This window comes from Rhipicephalus microplus, chromosome 4, assembly GCF_043290135.1.
Source record: "Rhipicephalus microplus isolate Deutch F79 chromosome 4, USDA_Rmic, whole genome shotgun sequence".
Classification (NCBI taxonomy): domain Eukaryota; kingdom Metazoa; phylum Arthropoda; class Arachnida; order Ixodida; family Ixodidae; genus Rhipicephalus; species Rhipicephalus microplus.
In genome coordinates this window covers 34,655,066-34,675,511 of record NC_134703.1, presented here as the reverse complement: position 1 = coordinate 34,675,511, position 20,446 = coordinate 34,655,066, and the positions used below count along the sequence as shown (strand labels likewise).

Below are 20,446 nucleotides of genomic sequence, written 5' to 3'. Positions count from 1 at the left end.
GACGCTCTGATCGTCGATATCGGCGCACGTCGCTTGCTTATATGTACCTATTTCACCCGGCCACAAGTACGGCCGAATAAACAATCCTATTTCGGACACGCCGTCTCTGTCTTCGTCAACGTCACGACCATGTGACAATATTTAGCTTCTGAAAGCACCGATAAGAGAAAATAGAATTTATTCACGATATAAGAAGACAGTACAAGCACTATCACGTCAGTAGCAAGCAACCCAATCTCAGTGCTTGCTGTGTTTCCAGGTGTGCCTTTCATCTGCCTGCTCGTAGCCTTCTCTATGTAATTAAGTAAATGAAGCACGTAAATGTCCTTCAAACGCTCGTGAGTGTGTTTTGTTGTTTTTTTTAAAGCAGAAGAGGAAAGTTTGGGAATGAGAATAATGCAGATAGCATAATTCTGGCACAGTCAACTTCAAATGGCTTTCGATGGGAGGTGATACCGTTCTCATTGTGGATTTCAAATATTACAACTCAACGTTTACAAGTTTAAGCAAAGTAAACTATTTTGCGAGAAAGTGCAATTGAATGGTCATTATTTTGACAATATTAAGTGGCTGGCGCGTCTACCCGTGGACGTCAGCGTTGCCGAAGGCCATGTCAATTACTGCTCCGAACTTGCTACAGCTTGCACTCTGCGTGCACCATGGATCAGCGTTCAATCCTTCGGCGAAGGACGGAGAGTCAAAACCCTTCCAAGTAGGCAAGCGAGGCTATCAAGAAAAAAAAAACGGCCTTCGAGCTCATACAATACTGTGCAGTAAAAACCAGTGAGGCTATGGCTATGTTGGTTCCACTGTACTTAATATTGCTATTGTGGATTTATATACTAATCATTACTTCGTCCACTGTCATCGGTGTTCTTCATAACATCAAATCTATGGCGCGCTGCGTCACCGAAGCGATTCCGCGCAGAATCTTCTTTGGGAGTTTTCTAAGCGACGCGCAAGCGTTAAATTTCATTGCGTGTGGTGGCCGTCACCGCGACGCTGTTGTCCGGCTGATGCCACTGCTCCTCTAATCTTCTTTGCGGCCATCTTCAGCTGATATAGAACAGCCCAACGAAAGGACCTTCCCACGAGCATGACACGTGCTTGGAATGAAAACATCAGTTACCTGAAACGTGCATTTCTCGATGTCGACTTCACATGGTGTTGTCCTATTCAGAATGCATTCATATTTAAAGCTGACCATGTACAATAATTCACTAAACACTAAGCAAGAAGGAAGATTTCCAACATGAGACAATCAAATCCTGGCTGTCCAGTGCGCCCACGATAGGGCCAGGAGGCTCTACCTCCCTGTTCCGTCGAGGGAATAGCCAGTATGGCGCATTCGCGCAATTTACAGGATAAGTAATGAAGTTTTGAAGAAGGGGAAGCGTGGATTGCTTTTTCAATGCTTTCCAGTTAGTTTTATGTTTATTTTTTTGTCTCTGCACGAAGTATTCCTAGGCTGCCCCTAAATTCGTGGTCATCAATCGCTGGTGCAAGCCAAGTGTTTACAACATGTGTCCTCGGACCACCAACCTTGAAACCTCACCGAGGAAATTTACTTTAAATATGGCGATGAACATGGCAGAGGGACAGACAGGTGGATAGTTTTCTCGTTTTGTCGGCGTTGGAATCCTTAGGCACTTAAAAATCCACCGCCAAATATTGCTGATCTATTGGGCGTACATGACTTACTTGCCACGCTCCTGGTGTACTCGTGACCAGCAGGCTGCCTTTATATATACCGAAATCGGTATTGCGTGAGGTGACGATACGATAAACATGAAGGACAGGTGGTACTATGAAAATCATAACATGCATGTCATGTACGGCGCAACATACATACCGCACTCATGATGTGATCGTGGCCACTTGGCTAGCTTGACATACACCAAAGTTTGCCCCGCCGTGGTGATCTAGTGGCTAAGGTACTCGGCTGCTGACCCGCAGATCGCGGGATCGAATCCCGGCTGCGGCGGCTGCATTTCCGATGGAGGCGGAAATGTAGGCCCGTGTACTCAGATTTGGGTGCACACTAAAGAAACCCAGGTGGTCGGAATTTCTGGAGCCCTCCACTACGGCGTCTCTCATAATCATATGGTGGTTTTGGGACGCTAAACCCCACATATCAATCAATACACCAAAATTTGGTATTGCGGGAGGTGAATCTATGACAAGCATAAACGACAGGTAGTAACCGGCGCTAATACTGTGGCGCCACCGGCCCAGTTGATGTCAAACCACTTTTTCGGCTCTGCATCACCTCGGTCAGCCTAGGTGCATCAAAGCAAATAATAAATCATAAAGACACAATATACCTTATCTTTCGCCCTGAACTTTAGAAGAGACTAAGCGACGACAGATTATACCATTTATTTTTTGCTGTTCTGATAGAGAGCCAGTCTAGAGCATGAATTTGCATGGAAATAGATAGTGTAAACTGTATATATGGGCGCTGGCATGTCGCCATCGTGGTTAGGGCGGATATTACGGTTACCAGCCGATAATCACAACTATAATTCAGTGTATGCGCGAAGGACCTACCACACCGCGCATCACTGCAAGGAATCATGCAAGAACTGCAGCTAAAACCATTGTATCTTGGTAATAACATGTGGGGTTCAAAGTCCCAAAATCACGATAATATCATGAGAGACGCCGCTGTGGAGGGCTCCGGCAATTTAGACCACCTGAGCACAAGAGCCTACAGCATTCTCGCCTCCAAAGAAAATGCAGCCGCCGCAGCCGGGATTTGATCCCGCGACCTGCGGAGTTACAAGCTGAGTGTCTCAGCCACTAGACCACTGCGGCTTGTATCTTGTTATTAGGCCTACAGTTACGTCTGAAACTTCATTATATCATAAGCAAGGATACTGCCTGTGTCCTCGCTGCTTTGCTTCAAGGTAGTTGTGAGATGGAGTACGCCCATTTACACAAACTTATTGCAGGAATGACCCCGCGCAGAATCTCCTTTGGAAGTTGTGTAAGCGATGCACAAGCGTAGAGTTTAATTGCAAGCTGCGACCTTCGCCAGAACGAAACGGTGGGAAGTGTTTGTTGTTCCCAGCGCGCGTGAGCGTCTGGAACGTTTACATAAGGCACACGTGCTGCGAATACCAAAACTCGAGCGGGGAATTAAATTGTTGCAAACTCTGCATTTTTCTCCTGGTCTGAATCCTCAACACCGACTGTACACCTAGTTCCTGCCGCATGTCGTTGGAGTATGGAACTCTGGATGAGTCTTGTTACCGTATTTACACGATTGTAACGCTATCGCGGGTGTGGTTTTTCGTTGAAGTCGTATAAAGAAGAAAATGGACATTTCGATATTCGGTCGCAAAGCGATAGTCTATACTTTTGGAAGCAAATTTTTGGGGTGAAAACTTGCGCTACATTCTATAGTGCGGTAATTAAAAGCGGGGTTGTAGGTAGCATTTTTTTTTTGGTGTCTTCTTTGGTTCGAACCCCGGTCCTTACGCTTTAAAGACGAATTTCTCAACCATGGGGCTTTACCCCACTTTCGTTCTTTCCGTAGTTGTGCTACACACTCAGGTTTGTCAAGTGGGAGCAAACGTGAAACGTGAAGATGTTGCGCCCGTGATGCAAAGCAAATATAAAATGAGTGGCGCAATAGCATTCTTAGTGAAGGCCTTATCAACACTTCCTAAAAAAGGTTTCGTTTAATTTTGTGGTAGCGGAATGAAGGTCGTCTGCAGGACAACACGCACAACCGATGACGAGAAAGGTACACATCAGAAATTTGCAGAAACTTCATGCCAGACAGGAGTTTAAAAGAAACCCAAGGTGGGTCTCTTCGAGACGCTGACGAGCGCTGGGACAGAAGACGTCATGTCAATGTCTCCAAAAAGAAACCTTATAGAGAATAATACAACGTAGCTCTGTGGTTACACATGCCTTGAACAACTCTGAAGAGAAATTCTACGTCCATCTTGCTTAATAAACCACCATGTGTGAAGCAGGCTTTCGAGTGTTGCAGAAAGCGTAACACGCTGCGCAACTTACGGCGATGATTGACCGTCTTACGTGACAGAGAGACGGACGTACACTTTACTCCTTGAGTCGTCGCAAGAGCACTCGTGCATTGAAAATAAAGCTGACGATGCGCGCAAACTAGATTCTCGTGTGGGCGTCGAAGTCACTAAGCATAGGTCACTGATATAGTATTGTTAAAGGTATCTTGCAATGCTCTTCTGAGTTATAACAGAATATACTCTTCACGAATTGCATGCCGCAAATTTTTGTTATTTATTATGTCATTTTTGAATCTCTCAAGTAAGGACAGAGTAACAAAGATTGGTCGCCCGCTTCAAGCGCTTTCTCTTTCCTTTCGTCGCAGCGAGTCCACCGAAAGCTACGACAGGATGAAGCGAGGACAAGAACTTGCGCGTCTGTTCATCATCGCATGTCATGACCTTGAGCACTTGCATTTTTTTTTCGAACTCGTGCCTTTCAGTGTGATCGCGTGCACGGGCAAGTGGCGACATCCTGAGGTGGCCACGGTAACTATGCAGCTCACGATATGTCCTCCGAGATATCGCGCACAGGGTCATGCTCGCGATGCCCGAATCGGCGAACGGCGCCGCGTGCTCGCCATCTCGGAGGCCATGCTCATGATGCTCGAATCAGCGAATGGCCGTGAGAATTAGGTGTATTGCGCAGTAATTTGGGTCACTTTCACACAGAGAAGGAGCAATTTGTAGAATATTTTCAGAAATGTTTGTACACGCCAGATCACGTGCAGCGCTATCATGTTATAGGCTCGCGTGTTCTCGCAAGCTTCGACTACCAACCGGTCGCGTTTTTTGACGTTGCTAAAAAAAGGGTTATAGAACCACTCAAATAAGTGAAGTTGCAGAAGTCGCTAAGCTGGGCGCCATCCGTCCAACATTCGTTGCTATATTCTTCCCTATCATGGCGCCGTAAAAGTGTCAGATCAAATGGAAAATATGTTGGGAGGCATTAAGTGTGTGAGGCCTGTCGCAGGTTTTACTGATTTTGCTAATTATTGCGGGTAATTTTCGGTTGAACATTTCCGACTCATGTAAGCTTACAAAACACCGTAAGCAGAGATAAGCACACTGGGCGAATACTTCCACCCACTCTATGAGGAAAGAGAGAGGCCTATAAAAAGGAAAGGGAGACAAACAAAACGAAGTAACATCATAATGACACAGAATGTGTGCGTCACGAACACCAGTGCTGCCTAGTTCTTGATTACTACTGGAGCAGACAGGCACTGTGAGAAACACTCACTTTCAATACCGTGCTGGTTTTGGAGGTACAGAAACAAACGTGTTTTTTTCTTTTCTCAGACAAACCTTATTCGTCATTACGATAATCACGGTTATTACTTAATGACCTAGCGAAGCTGTCCCAACTGTACAACTACATGATTCCTTCCTCTACCGTCTTCATGGTACATCTAGTCCGCCACGGTCGATGAGTCGTTACGGTGCTAGGCTGCTGGCCCGAAGGTCGCGAGTTCGACTCCAGCCGCGGCAGTCGCATTTCGGTGGAGGCATATTGGCAGAAGCCCGTGCGATTTCTGTGCACGTACAACCTCTTTTCTCCCCTTCATCCCTTCCCCAGTGCAGGGTAGCAAACCGGATGTGCGTCTGGTTAACCTCCCTGCCTTTCTTTCCTTGCATCTTTATATATCTCTCTCTCTTAAAGAACACCAGCCGGTCGGAATCCCTGGAGCCCTCTACTTCACTGTCACTCATAATCATATCGTGGTTTTGTGATGTAAGACCCTAAATATACATTTTCTTGCTATATAACCAATAAACAACGCAGGAGAGCCAAATAGAATGGGCTTTAGTCAAAATAATTGGCGTTCAAACGTATAAAAATACAATACGACGAGACAAATTCTTTACCTAGGTTTTTTCAAGGCTGTTTACCGAAATTGTCACCAACGTGCTCAAAGGCACAGCGGCACCAGATCAAGGATCTCGCCGTGTAAAGCAGACTCGATACGTCCACCCGAGCATCTTCGCGACCGGCGAATCAGCGAACCATCATATTGGATGCCGCCCAGAACGCCATAAACGAAGAAGTGCGTATACTGGACTGAGACGTTCGTGGCGGGACCATTAAATAAAGAAGTGATGGGGCAAGACAAATGAATGCCGGACCACTTATCCAAATGGGAACACGCGAGGAGGGTTGTGCCAACTGCTTCGCTTATGCATTGCAGTCGAGCTAGTTTCTTGTCTTCTCACGTGGGCGGCGTGCCAAGAGTTCATACCAAAATTCTTTTGTTAATCAGGCTGAGTATGATAATACCAATGTCAGCGACAAAATGGCCAAGCATTATGGCACGCAGGAAGGATTGGTATAGCTTTTTGCAAAGTGGAGGCCGATGGTATCTTCATTTCAGAAACTTATCACGATGCAATGGCATCCGATGTCGGGACGTTGTCAGTGTGATAAATATATTTTCAGTAAGTTTGCACATCGACATTCTCCGTTTTACAAATTGTAAAATATGCGCCCGCACGCAGTGAGCGTATACACGAGTGCCATTCCATCCTGCTGCTGGCTGGTTGTGCCTCATCATGTCAGTGATTGTATGCTGCAAAAAGGACTCTGCGTTACGACAACAATGACTGAGATCCATGTTTACGGTAAACTTTAGGGGGGAAACGAGTCATTTAACTCTCCTTTCAGAGTTCTGGCTTGCCAAGTATATATGACCCTTTAAAATATGCCCATTAACTCCAAGTTGGCGTGGCTCAAAGAGAGTTGAGGCATATCAACTCAAAAGGGGCTGGGCGTCATTACACTCTTTTCTGGGAGCCGTGTGACACACAATAGAGTTGGCGTACCTCTTTAAAAAGAGTCTTACACGTGGAAAGTCATTACTACCCGAAGGGAGTTACATGCATTTTTATTGTTCTTAGAGTGTATAGGGGCGACGACTGCTAATTCACTGCCATAATTGCCTCTTTGCCAACCCCGCCCCTCTAGTGTGTGATCAACGAAGTGTACAAACGTCAGCACCTTTAACACGGACGCTCCACCGCGTGTCCTGCAGCAGTTCGATTGATGCTGACACCACGTACGTTTGAGTTCTGTTGCCAAGATGCTAACCATACATGCCGACATACTATCCAAGTCTACCAACGTTTTATCTCGTCAAAAGCATCCAGCACTTCGGGGCTGGCATCAATCAAACTAGCCCTGCCCATGCATCGAAGTATTCGTGTTAAAGGTACTGACGGCTGTACAATACACTGCACTCTGTAACTGACTGATTGAAAAAAAAACGTGAATAAACTCCCGAATATCACCCATTCACTGTGTCGGCTTGAGTATAGAACGACCAACCTGCTTTTCGAACCCCACCGATGACAATTGGTGGCCACGTCGTGCAAGCGCTGATACAAGAGCCTAACAGCGCGGCTTTTGGTGTTGCTTGCGTTCTATGTACCACATTGGACACGGATGGGACGGCTCAAGTTATTGATGACCGACTCAAGCTGAACTACACGAACCATCGCAATACAACTGAATATTATACGCAGAGGAACCGACTCACCGGTCGCCGAACCCGCCGTGTGAGTAGACGAGCAGCAGCTCAGTGTCTGCGATCGCGTCTGACATGCGCAACGTGCACCCACAAAAAAAAAAAAAACTGCCACGTCGGAAAGAGCGCGATTCACGCCTCTTGCGGGGGGACGTTATAGCGTGCTTGCCATTCTGGACGTCATGCTTCCGAGCGATAGCGAGACGCTCGGTAAGTTATCGCACGCACCGGGGAAAATGCGCGCAGCACCGCCTAACACAACAGAGCGTAGACGCATGTCGCTACAACGTCAGCCATCAGCGGGTCGATTACCGCCTCGAGCTATCAAGTGTCGGCCGGGGCTCACCGCGAAGGGTTGTTTGAAAAGCGTCGCTACTTTAGGCCCGACGAGCTCTTGCCTCCCGCCAGCGGCACCCAGTGAAGTCTTTTTCCGGCTGGGTGCCCCCTGCGAAGAGAGCACACTATAGGACGTTGTACGATTGAAGCCATATTTTGCGCGCTGCCGTCTTCATTTGATCAGCTGTTTGTTGGGCTATAGCTGCGTGTGTTGTGTTCGCTCGCACTTTTCACTTTCGGCCAAGTCCCCTTTCAATATCATCGGGCGCTTTCTTTAGTAGCTTTTTCAGTGGCATTACATACCAGCATTTGTGGCGACCCAGCGTTCTGAAGAGGAAGCTTTTTTTTTTTATTTTGTTTTTGTGGCTGGCATACTACAGCGCCCGCCTATGCGCTCCGCCACTACATTTTACTAAACGCGATATCGTTAGAGAGCTCGTTTCGCAGACATTCCAGCGTTGACATCAGCGCCGCTAAAATGTCAGCGTCCTTGGAGATCTTATTATTTCTTTTTTGGCCAGGACACAACGAATATACCACTACTTCTCAGGCTACCTTAAATATATTCCCTGAAAAAATGAGATCGATACAATGATAGATTTCTTTTTAAACAATGCTAAATCTTGATTCAGATATATTCGCAATCACTAGACATTGAAACGAGCGTGTGCACAAGCCAGACATATTGGCGCCTCAGTGAGTGCTGCGACAATGCACAAGTGAATGAAACTGAAAACAATATATTTTGTGGTTATAAGATAATAATACCTCGCTAGCACGTATAATAGCGAACTGCTGTTGAAGAAGTGGTTGAGATATTGAATGAGGTCTTATGTACGTCGCCTTTGTGCTTGCGTAAACAGCATATATTAAAACAAACTGTGGCTCCGTCACGACGTTTAAGTTATTCAGCTTTCCTTGGTTTACATGAGCCCCGCCGCGGTGGTCTAGTGGCTAAGTACTCGGCTGCTGACCCGCAGGTCGCGGGTTCAAATCCCGGCTGCGGCGGCTGCATTTCCGATGGAGGCGAAAATGTTGTAGGCCCGTGTGCTCAGATTTGGGTGCACGTTAAAGAACCCCAGGTGGTCGAAATTTCCGGAGCCCTCCACTACGGCGTCTCTCATAATCATATGGTGGTTTTGGGGACGTTAAACCCCACATATCAATCAATTGCTTTACATGCACCGTCGTGGCCACTTTCGGCAGCCGAGGCGCGTCGTTGTCGTGGTAACTTATGACGCCACACCTTGGTGATAATTCCCGATTGTGAGAAGTGAGTACTTTAATGGTATATCATGAAAAATATTGCTCCGAAATCATGTAACACCTTAAGTAAGCAATCTCATTTCCACAAACTATGAGACATAGATAATACCCAAGATATCGAGAATGGCATGCATGGGCTCGCACTGGTCCTTTCAGTGTGCCTCGTGTGACTGCGCACCATCGTTTGGATACACACGTAAAGAAGCTAGGAAACGTTAACACGTGAAGCCCTTCAATAAAACGCAGTTCTTTATTGGGTTAACGCTTTTTTAGATGCGAAGCAGCTCTATGACTAACCTGTGTAACGCTGTCCCGTAAGTCCGCACCAACCCCTCGCCTCAAATGTTGGAGCGGTGCCAAGTAGGTCAAGTCGCAGCTGCGCGTTGACGTCACACACTCTTTCTCATCCACAGCAGCTACCGGCCCCTTCGTCCGCTCGCAACACACTTCTCTCTTGCTTCACCCTCTTCACCACCCGCAACGCTTAACCGCACATTGAGTGGAAACAGCAGACAAATTTAGTTGCGCGTCCGCAGCAGCCGTACTGACGCAACCTGCCAGTCATTCGCAATGGAAGGCTGCAGTCCGCACGGCTGCTGCGGACGCTCAACTAAATCTGTCTACTCTTAAAGCTCCTTTATCTGCCGTGTAACTTACACGAAACCCGACGCGCCTCTCCTGTCTTTTCGTTTCGAAGAAACGTTTACTCGGGTAAACACTACACCGAGTCTTGCTTTAAACCGTTCTTCCAGCACCCGCGTCGACGCCTGTTCAAAATAGCGTCAACGCCGTCCGCCCCGCTGCTGCTTCTCATCCCATCAGGGTTCCCTTCGGGGAGATGGTCCATAATTTTTTTTTTAATGTGAAGCGTCTTACGTTCGAGCTCACTGCGGTGTGCGGCGTGACCTCCCTAGAGCTCATGCGTGTCCATCCCCCTCTCTCTTCTCCTACGCTCCCCCTCTTGCCTCACGACGGCGACGCAGGCAGCGTCTGCTCGCTCCCCCTCTCTCCTCCAGGCATCCCTCCCAGCGGCGTTTACACCCCCACGACGCGTTCACCTCTCTACTCTCCCCCTCTCCCACCTCGCAACGCCGACAGCGTCTGCTAACGATCGTGTTTAGAACAAATGTTTGACGATTTAGAGTACAATGTGGGAGAGCATTGTGCTGTCCCAATATGAAAACGAATTGTACAACCGTTCACTGGCCACTCCGTATATGCGGGCATTGGATCTTGACCTCCAAGGTAGTGCCAGTGGGAGATTTCTTTTGTACGTTGCTGAACAATAAGAACTCGCAGGGTGCACGTTAAATAAAAGCGGGGTGCGGTCTTTGTGTTCGATCGGAGTCTTCTGTCTCTCATCGCCCATTAGCAGCGATTGGCACATTTCAGTAGGAAACAGCAGTTCATCACTGCGTGCTTTGCGCCTCCCCAGGCTTCTCTCCTGCACAACGCCGCGATGAGTGACGGCGTCAACGCCGCGACCAGTGTAAGCGTTAGCGCCCTCTGCTTCGCATCTACACATTGTTACCTTTAGAGAAAATTGGCGTAATCTTGTTTTCCTTCTTTTTTTTTGTCTTTAGACAGTGCTCGATAGTTTCTGTTGATAGTGATGTGGGATACTTTGCATGTGCTGCGCCCTCTCTGCGTGAGCATTTCTGACAATAAATATACATCTGGATGATTTGAGGAAAATAAACTAGTTGAAAACCTGGCATCCTGTCCTACCTTGTCTAGTTGTTTTTTTTTACCTCGTTTTCAATTTGTGCCACAAATCTTTCTTGAAAAAATAAATGGAGGGTTCTTGCCTCGTTGTGCTTTTCTAGCTGCTTCAAGTAATGAAGACGCTACCAAGAAGCACGATCTCCGGCCATTTCAAACAATCTCATTTAGCCCTAAAACTGCGATATCCGAAGGTGAAACGTGCGCAGCTATAATATTGGCAAACGATCGCCGCTGAAGCGTGCGACACCATTTTGACGTCTCTCTCTCCGAGAAACGCTTTTGCTGAGCGTCGCATCGTTATTCACCCCGTCCTGTAATCGCAATAGCCGAAACAGAGCCAGCGGCGGGTGCTTGATGACGTCATTAAGGAAGATCGAGGCGTCGTTTATGCCGCGTACCGCTTTTCGCCGTTTATATGTATTCCATCGAGCAGCGAAAATCCTTTGACAGCTTGAGACGGGCACCATCTTGCGTCGTTTTCCGACACCATTAACTCTTTTTTAGTTTAGTTTTCATACCTTTCCTTTTTTTTTTCTCGCCCGCACCGCCCTTTCGAACACTATGATTTATTCTTGTTAAAGAAAAAGCGAGCCGTACGAATCGTATATCATTCCATGTAAAGAAGAACAAAAATTTCTATACTGCGTATAAGAACACATGGTTGTTACCCTGCCCTGCGGGAAAGCAAACTTTCAAAATACATGACACTCTAGTTTTTTTTCTCGTTTTTTTTTTTTAGTGCGAATGCTTAGAACGGCATATGACATGGTGCTTCATTTTTCAAGCTGAGTGCCCGCAAGTTCCTCACAAACCTTGTTTAAGGCCCAGCAGGATCGTTCACGTGAAAGCTCCGTAAGCTTTCTCGATTTAAGTTTTTTTATGGTTAGCGTACATATCAAATGGTCTATCAGGTAGAGTACAGATTCATGTTTGTATTTAAGTATGCCTTGCGATAGAAAATGAGCCATCTGCATCTGATCGGGGCCGCTATGTTCTGAAACCAACGTCTTATGTAGGCGCCTTCTTGGCCTGAATGTGTTCAAATAATATATCGTTGTGGCACAACATTGTGCTTGACGTCAGCGGATAATGACTTAGTTTGTGGCTCGAAGTTGTACTTGTATGAGTTACGCAAACCGAGGAAGTAATCATCGCCTTACAGGCAGTGCTAGAGAATAGAGTTTTCTTAGAGAGACTGAACATTGCTGGGTATGCGGACCACGTTATAGTCGCTGGTTGTGATTAACTGGTACGTGCGATAAAAGAGAATGAAAGGAAGTTACAGACTATTTTACTTAATACATATGGACGCCACCATCTTTGACTGCTGAGGCGATGTTTTCTTGTTCTGGGGAATTGAAATGTGGATTAATGACATCATGAAACATCTTATGCACCAAGTGTATTCTTTCCATGTGTATGGGTCTGCCTTAACACTGTTCGTTTAGTTGTTAAAAATGCAAATCACTAAAGTTAATAGCCCGATACGGCAGGACTGAAATCCCTCCGTAAATAGTGGCTGCGCTTCCAACCAAGATGCCCTCCGTAAAGCTGTCTATGGGAGAAGACCCGTCATTGGCACAGAGTCACAGTTATTACGTATGTTCGAGGCCCAATCTCTCGGGCTTAACGGGAGGTAGGAACAAAGTAAAAACACCCCGAAAAATTGGGGGGCATGCAGCTTGACGCTAAGTGAATGCTGGAGAATCGCAACGCGCTCCCCGACCCCGTATTTCTCTTTTCGCAGCATTTTTCCAAGCCCGCACCTCGCGATCGGCTCGATACCCACGTTTCGCTTGTGTTCTGTTGCCTTCGCATTTTCCTGATGTCGTTGCCATTTGGCTGCTGCGTCCTTCTCTCCTGAAGCAGGGTTCAGCAATCGAAGTACTCGTTCTCTCTCAGCTCGCTTAGCCCTGACAGTGGCATCTTCTTTTCGTCGGCACTGTCGTTCTCGGCAAGCCTCCCCAGCGTCCTTCGCCCATGGTGGGAAAGACCGTCCAACAGCCGGAGCCTTCCCATTGGATGGATGGATGCTATGAGCGTCCACTTTACAACGGAGTAGGGATATGCGCGCCATTCAGCAAGAACAAAAAAAAAAACATTTTCCTTTTTGTTTCTTTTTAAAGTTTCCCCTATATATGCTTTGTCTAGTAGACTTCGATTGAATATATGTTCATCATTTTCACTGGTATAGCGCACCACGACAAGGACACACACAAAGAAGAGATGCACACACACACAGCGCTAACTTGCAACTAATGTTTTATTTGCGATCACACACGCTGTTTATACAACAGTACACCGATAAAACCTGGATAATGTCGCGTCAAGAATACAGCGCAGCCCATGCACGTGTCATCACCGATAGCGACAATCTACACTAGCCCGTCAAAGTGAAGATTCCAGATACTTCTTTTCTTTAGATGATAATGCTATGGAAGCCACACTCACACATTTTTCTGTGTGTGTCCTTTTCGTGGTGCGCTATACCAGTGAAAATGATGAATCTCAACCAACTAGCCCGGCAACGTGCCTTAGCGAATATATGTTACTTTAGGAAAAACAAAACGTAAATACATGGCCGATTTATTTTCCCCTCATGAAAAAGTGTCCCTTTTTTCTCTCACTATTTTTGTATACCAATATATCTAACCATCTCTTATTTCTATCACGTGCGTTTTCAGCTTTCCGTGTTGTCCCTTAAACCCAACGCATGATGCAGGATCGTGCTCAGCTGAACACCTCGGCGTACGAATATTCCACATTCAATGAGAACGCGCTCCGTCGTTCCTTTATTTGTCCGCAGCCTGTGTATTGATTTTCTCTGCTGAATCTCGCTTTATAACCAAGCGTTCTAAAGCAACCCGATCTCGCTTCAGAGAGTAAAGAGCTTCCCCTTGAGATATCGTAAAATGCCGACCTCCTTATTTCGTTTTTTGCCTTTTCGATAGTTGCTTAGAGAGGGTTTTGACTGCTGCGCGGGAAAACCTCTGATGGCGAAACCCTCATACCTTCAGATGATAGTGCCCCGCCGCGGTGGTCTAGTGGCTAAGGTACTCGGCTGCTGACCCGCAGGTCGCGGGATCAAATCCCGGCTGGCGCGGCTGCATTTCCGATGGAGGCGGAAATGTTGTAGGCCCGTGTGTTCAAATTTGGGTGCACGTTAAAGAACCACAGGTGGTCGAAATTTCCGGAGCCCTCCACCACGGCGTCTCTCATAATCATGTCGTGCTTTTGTGGCGTTAAACTCCAAAAATCAATCAATCAAATCAAATCACCTTCAGATGGTAGGATGGCGGCTGAAGCTCGGCGGCTGTTTCCCTGCGGGAACTGGGTGACCATGGAAGGACGCCGTTACCTTTTGGTCTATAAGCGCATTGCTCTTTTTAAAAACATTTCGTGACCGTCGCTCCTTTGTAGGATAAATCTCGATTTCCCGTTAATTTGTCTTTAAAAGCGGTGGTATTTCGTACTTTTCCCAGAAAAAAAGCGTTAGTCATCAGTGAAAATAAATATGGTAGGCGCCGCGCCGACGAAGAGAACCATACCACGGCCGCTGGATCAAAGCGCCTGTGCGCTTTGATCCAGCGGCCGTGACCATACAATCAGGGCTACTGATTGCATCGATTTTCAAATAATAAGAAGATTGCGCCGCTGTTAGTCACAACAATAACTTCCGGTCAGCTAATAATGTCAACCGTTACGGCAATAAAATCACGCAGACAATGCTGTGGTGACAACTTCGCGAAACAAAACAACGGAACTCGGCCATACGTTTCACTCGGCCAGAGAAACGACATTTACTTTGGAAGATACTGCGATCACCCGGAGACAGCATGTACGAAATTATGCCTTCATTTCTCGAAGCATTACATGATATAGCACTGGAGTACCAAGAAGACGAGGGGGGAAGGGGAATATATGGAGCTGTGACACCGCCATGGCCGTGAAGTTGGCGGTGTACTGTGCGATCAGCAGTGATTCAATGATACCAAAATAATATCTCCGGGGAGGCGCACGGTGATACCATACGGAATGGGCTTATGGCCCACAGTTGGCGTGTTAGGAGCATTTATAGATGGTGCTAGAAGGCCGGAAGGTTGATGCACAGCGTGTACTCCCTCTTATACTATACGCGCCTGTTATACGACCAGCAACATGAACCCGCCCCTGAATTCACGCATATACTACAGACGCATTTACACATTCTTTAATACGAAGCACAGAAACTTCTATAGCCACTGAATGGCGACTGATCGTGGTAAGACTCACTTGTGGGGCTCGTTGGGGGTTCTCTCACGGCTGGGCTCGTTGGACACTACGTCATGAGCTGGTCGCGTCTTCCACTGAACATTCCATCCAGCTATAGGCACTTAGACTGTGAATCCAGCTTCCCTATTTATTTATTTATTTATTTATTTATTTATTTATTTATTTATTTATTTATTTATTTATTTATTTATTTATTTTTGTATATTTGTAAGTCATAAAGGCTCAATAGGAGTGGGCATATAAACAGTACTGGCGAAGCGTCTACTACAAAGAATACAGGCGCAAAGGGGTGATGTGGGACACGTCTGATTTGAAGTGGGACAAAGGGGCAAGGTACTGCCTATATGGGCAAGTATAATTTTGGGCTCTATATGCCATGGCGACAAAAAATTCCGGGAACACGGGAGGGGGAGGGGGGTTGCACGGGTCCGCAATGCCACCCCATGGATACGCCACGGCGATCTACCCCACGGAACCGAATATACGTATATTCATCATGTACTAGAAAGCAGCTAATTGAAGATATACTTATGGGACGCATGTGCTCCGAAAATTTGGGACGTACTTCTCAGCTTATTCTTGCAAGTATACGAGTGACAACCTTTTCTACGAATGGCGTTACTCAAATTGATAAATCTGCGAGAAAAAAAAAACCCTGGTTCAGTAGCTTCAGCGTCAACTTGACCTGCAACTCTCCAGGAAACAAAAGTCTCTCGCCGCGATGACAGGACTTTGCCCGTTTTCTCGAAACGCCCCAACGACGCCCCGTCTGGACGGCGTCGAGGCGATAGTGTGTTCATTTATGCCCGCTGAACCACAAAGGAGGCAATGAGTTATAACTGTCGAAAATTCACTCAGAATAATTTCTGCGTGCAGTCCCGATACGTCCTCGCGTTCAACGCGCTCGTGCATCCTGGCAGAAACCAAGTTTCTCAAAAAAAGGGAAAAACCACTCGCTACTCTGGCCGAGAGCAGCGTTTGAGATTCTAGCGGCCAGCAAGTGAGGCGTAAAGGGTCGTTCGAATGTTCCTCACTATAGTGGCGCCGGAGCCTTATAACTCTTATACTAGCCAGGGGATAAACGACTCGTGAAGCGTATTGTGCGCGATGCTTATTTCCAGAGGCAACACTTCTCGAGGTCTCTGACTCTCCGTGGCTGGCCTTTTATGGACAGTATTGCCCTTCGCGGAAGTAGAATTCGAAATGCACACTTTCTTTTGCCGCTGTATAGACGCATCCGGTTTCCAGCGCCCCCACTTTTCAATGCAGCTGCGATTGTTCACGCGGCAGCTGCGCTGTAGTTCTCGTGCCGTTCACACTCCATGGTTCCACCGTTGCGACCCGCGGTCCTTGATATTCATGGCCGTTCGTACGGACGCACTCTAATGTATTTCAAGAAATCAGCAAGTTTTGGTTGGTATGAAATGCAGTCGGCATGTGTTCGGGAAAATTGGAGTAATTGATATTTATATATATACAGGTATTTGCCGGATTTGAATCTAATATTTTCAGTACAGCTGAAAACCTATTCTGATACCGCATGATAGTAAGGCAGAAATTTGACAGAAGCAATTGCTCTCCAATGATGAGACAAAAGATGCCCTAGAGCAGAAATTCATGCGCGCGTTAGAAAACTGGCAAACTCCACGCATAGTAAGAATTTATTTAGTGTGAAGTACGCTCGGCAAGTAGCCACCTCTGCCGGATTTTTTAACTTAGGCCAAGAGTTACGACGTAGATCGACGTCTTTGTGACAACTCAGTAGTTGTGCGCACATCATGGACTTACAAGGCACACCGAGTTAACTGGCGTGTCGGTATACTCACTTTACAGCAGAGATGTCGCAACGAAGTGCGTTTTTACTTCCTTGCTTCCAACCGAATTTATCGCTCATCAACAACGTCAGCATCAGATTTTCTGCTAAGACAGCGGCCGATTGTGCGTGTGTTTTTTACTGTGCGGTTGTGTAGAATTTGCGCATAACATTTTTTTATTTTATTTATTTATTTACAGGTTACTGCTAGCCTGGGTGCCAGGCTTTGAGCAGGTGTGGGCGATACAAAAGAAGAAAACAAGATAACATACAAGCATAACAATACACTCCTAAGGGTACACTTTGAACCGGAAAAAAAAATCATGCCGAATTCAACAGGGCACGAAGAAAGGATGAGACATCAGAACATTGCACAACATTAGCAGGTAACAGATTCCACTCATGGCACGTACGGGGAAAAAAGGAGTTTTGAAGACGTTTGTTTTACACGAAAATTCAGCGAATTTCATTGGGCGGTTGGATCGTGTTGGACGGCAAATGCTCGGCTGGATGTATGCTTCCTTGTTAATTTGAAGTCTATCGTTATACATCAAATAAAAAAAATTTTACCTTAGAAGACTGAATAACGTTGGTAACAAGGCGTAGGTGTATATCATGGAAATGGCTAATGACGCTACGCAAAGCGAAGATAGGAAAGGGATTGAATATATTGTCAAATTATGCCTAGATTGATTAAAATGAATTGTTCTTTTTTACGCAATTTTTTGTCCCGCTTGTTTCTTCACTTTTCGTTGATTTATTAGCTCTTCTTGCATACTATATACTATGAACGCTCAGCAACGTGTTTATAGACTCATTATAATCTATAGCCAACCTTTCGAGATTTCATAGCAGAACTATTGTTGTGGCTTTGTGATTGGCCAAAAACTTGTTGCTGAGTAAGCGGGACCCAACTCCCGTCGCACCTGCACCGCCGTCATAAACAAACAAAAAGGTGCGTGCACACGGATGCCAAGGCCCTCTGTAAGTTCCTGCAGCGTTTTGCGATAGCCCTTCTCTTGTGTTTCTGGCACCGCAGAATTCGTTATCGACCCCGTAGTACGGCGAGTGAGGCGAGCGCTTAATGAAGCACTTTTCTTTTTTTCCAGCACGATCGACGGGGACTTAAAGGGAGACGCGGTTGGGTCACGTATTGCGGCTGCGCCATGGTGCATGCAGCGGTCAATAAGTCGATCGGTCGACCCCTGTGTCGTTTAATCTTCGAAGGGGCGCGTCGATGGCTGTGAACGCGAAATGACGCTCGTTTCACCTGCGGGCGCCTTCCTGTACTTTCGGCGTATTTATACGATGGCAACACTTGGCGTATTCCGACGGTGCGGCGAATTTCAGCCGCAGTCAGCGAGGGCGCGCGCGATCGATCTGCAATTGCTACCTTATCATGCGAACGCGTTTCGGGAGGTGGTGTCGCGCGCAGCCGTATACCACAACCAACGCGAATTGGTTTTCGAATAAAAACGAGTGAGGTGCGTTTGCTGATTGTAGACGGGGCAGTTTGCTTGCTTGCTTGCTTGCTTGCTTGCTTGCTTGCTTGCTTGCTTGCTTGCTTGCTTGCTTGCTTGCTTGATCCGTGTAATAGGGCTCTCACCCACTTCAAGAGATTGGCCCTGAAACCAGTGATTAATCTAGGGAGGAGGAGGAGGAAGCAACAAAAAAGGGAGAAGGCAGGGAGGTTAACCAGAAAGACATCCGGTTGGCTACCCTACACTGGGGGATTAAGGAAGGGGACAAGAAAGACTAGGGATAACTATTAAACTTGAGAGGACGAAAAAAAACAAGTAAACGAGTCGGTTGACTGTGAAATTTATTTTTAGACGAGTAATTTTATGCGCCAATATAATAGCTATAAAACAGTACAGTGGTATGCAATCCGTTAATCAGAGAAAGGCTGAAGTGCAAAATTTTGAATGAAATTGAGTTAGCACGGAGTTCTGTTTGTGTCGCCAAGAAATTGGCATATGGCTAAGCAAATGTTTCTCTTGGTACCGTACGATCTTTCGCGAAGTGGTGCACTTGAAAAAGGCCCCGCCGCGGTGGTCTAGTGGCTAAGGTACTCGGCTGCTGACCCGCAGGGCGCGGGTTCAAATCCCGGCTGCGGCGGCTGCATTTCCGATGGAGGCGGAAATGTTGTAGGCCCGTGTGCTCAGATTTGGGTGCACGTTAAAGAACCCCAGGTGGTCTAAATTTCCGGAGGCCTCCACTACGGCGTCTCTCATAATCATATAGTGGTTTTGGGACGTTAAACCCCACATATCAATCATCACTTGAAAAAGGAAAGAACATTCACTCACACATAAATGATCATTGCTCGGTTCAGCTGGTGCCGTGCTCGTAGTATCTGCCCAGGTTGCTATCTTTTCAAGATGGCACGAAGTTTTTTACACGCCTGAGGTGCCTCGATGTCGAGGCACTCTATACGAGACTAGCTGCTTACAGTAGGCAAACACAGTAGACTGTGCAGTAGGCAAAACTTCGTTATCTTCCTGCATGTGCATACATACAACTCGTTGAGCGAGGAGGAGCCCCGTTCGCTTGAAGAGAAGCGTCCGCCTCGTTGGATCACTGGCTCGAGTGCTCTGCTTCTGAACACAAGGTCACGGGTTCGATACCTGCCGCGGCGGTCGCATTTAGAAATGGGAGAGGCCAGTGTACTGTGCAATGCCAATGCACGTAAAGAACACTATATGGTCAAAGCTTCTGGCGCCCTCAACTACGGCGTCTCTCACAATCATACCGTGGTTCTTGGAACGTGAAAGCTCCGATATTATAATGAGGAGAGGAGGAGCCCGCCTGGACATGAGCCAGCTGAGCGAAGAAAAGAGCATATAGTAAGGAGTGGCAGGGAATGAGATGTGAAGGAAATGATTAGGGTGAAAGGGTAAAGCATAGATTTCTTTAGCACAATTTAACAAGGGTACGGATAAGGATAGCTAGGTAGTGGAGGAAGGAAAGAAGGAGGTAAAGGAGGAGGAAAGGTAGGAGGGAAAGGAAACAAGCTCCGTTGTGTTATTAGTCTTCGCAACACCAGTACGTATAGCTGCACCACTATTTTTCCATCTCAAGCAAGGGGATAATGCAGCCGATTTTCGACGTGCCATTTTTAATGTTTTGTTACTGGTCGACAACGAGGCCCACTCCAGCCTACGCTGTCCGCCGCGGTGGTGTAACTGTTGCGGTGTTTGGCTGCTGATAGCGATGGTCGCGGGTTCGTTCCCAGCCGAGGCAGTCGCGATTTCGATGGTGGTGAAATGCTTGAAGCCCGCGTACTGTGCAATGTAATTGCACGTTAAATAACGTTAAATAACAGCACATGGTCAAAAACTTCGGAGCCCTCCGCAATTTTGCACCTGTTATGATGCCGGGGTTTCGGCAAGTAAAAGCTCATATATTCATTATTACTGTGATGCGTTTGATATAGCATCAGTTAATTTCATAGTTTTGTTTATATATACTTTCGC

The 20,446-nt window shown here is 46.7% G+C and overlaps 2 protein-coding genes across 7 annotated transcripts in view; one reads left to right on the top strand and one right to left on the bottom strand.

The window, feature by feature from the left end:
• LOC142814225 (uncharacterized) overlaps positions 1–7,723 on the bottom strand; it is a 367,645-nt gene extending 359,922 nt beyond the window's left edge. For all 5 annotated transcript variants that reach the window (XM_075892534.1, XM_075892533.1, XM_075892531.1 and 2 more), the window contains exon 1: positions 7,571–7,723. In XM_075892534.1, coding sequence (XP_075748649.1) covers positions 7,571–7,635 — 65 coding nt within the window. In that variant the 5' untranslated portion in view covers positions 7,636–7,723. The remainder of the gene's footprint in view (positions 1–7,570) is intronic.
• The window catches only part of LOC119172582 (neural cell adhesion molecule 2-like), a 239,290-nt gene that overhangs the window by 80,975 nt on the left and 137,869 nt on the right, over positions 1–20,446 (top strand). The gene's annotated exons all lie outside the window — the stretch shown is intronic.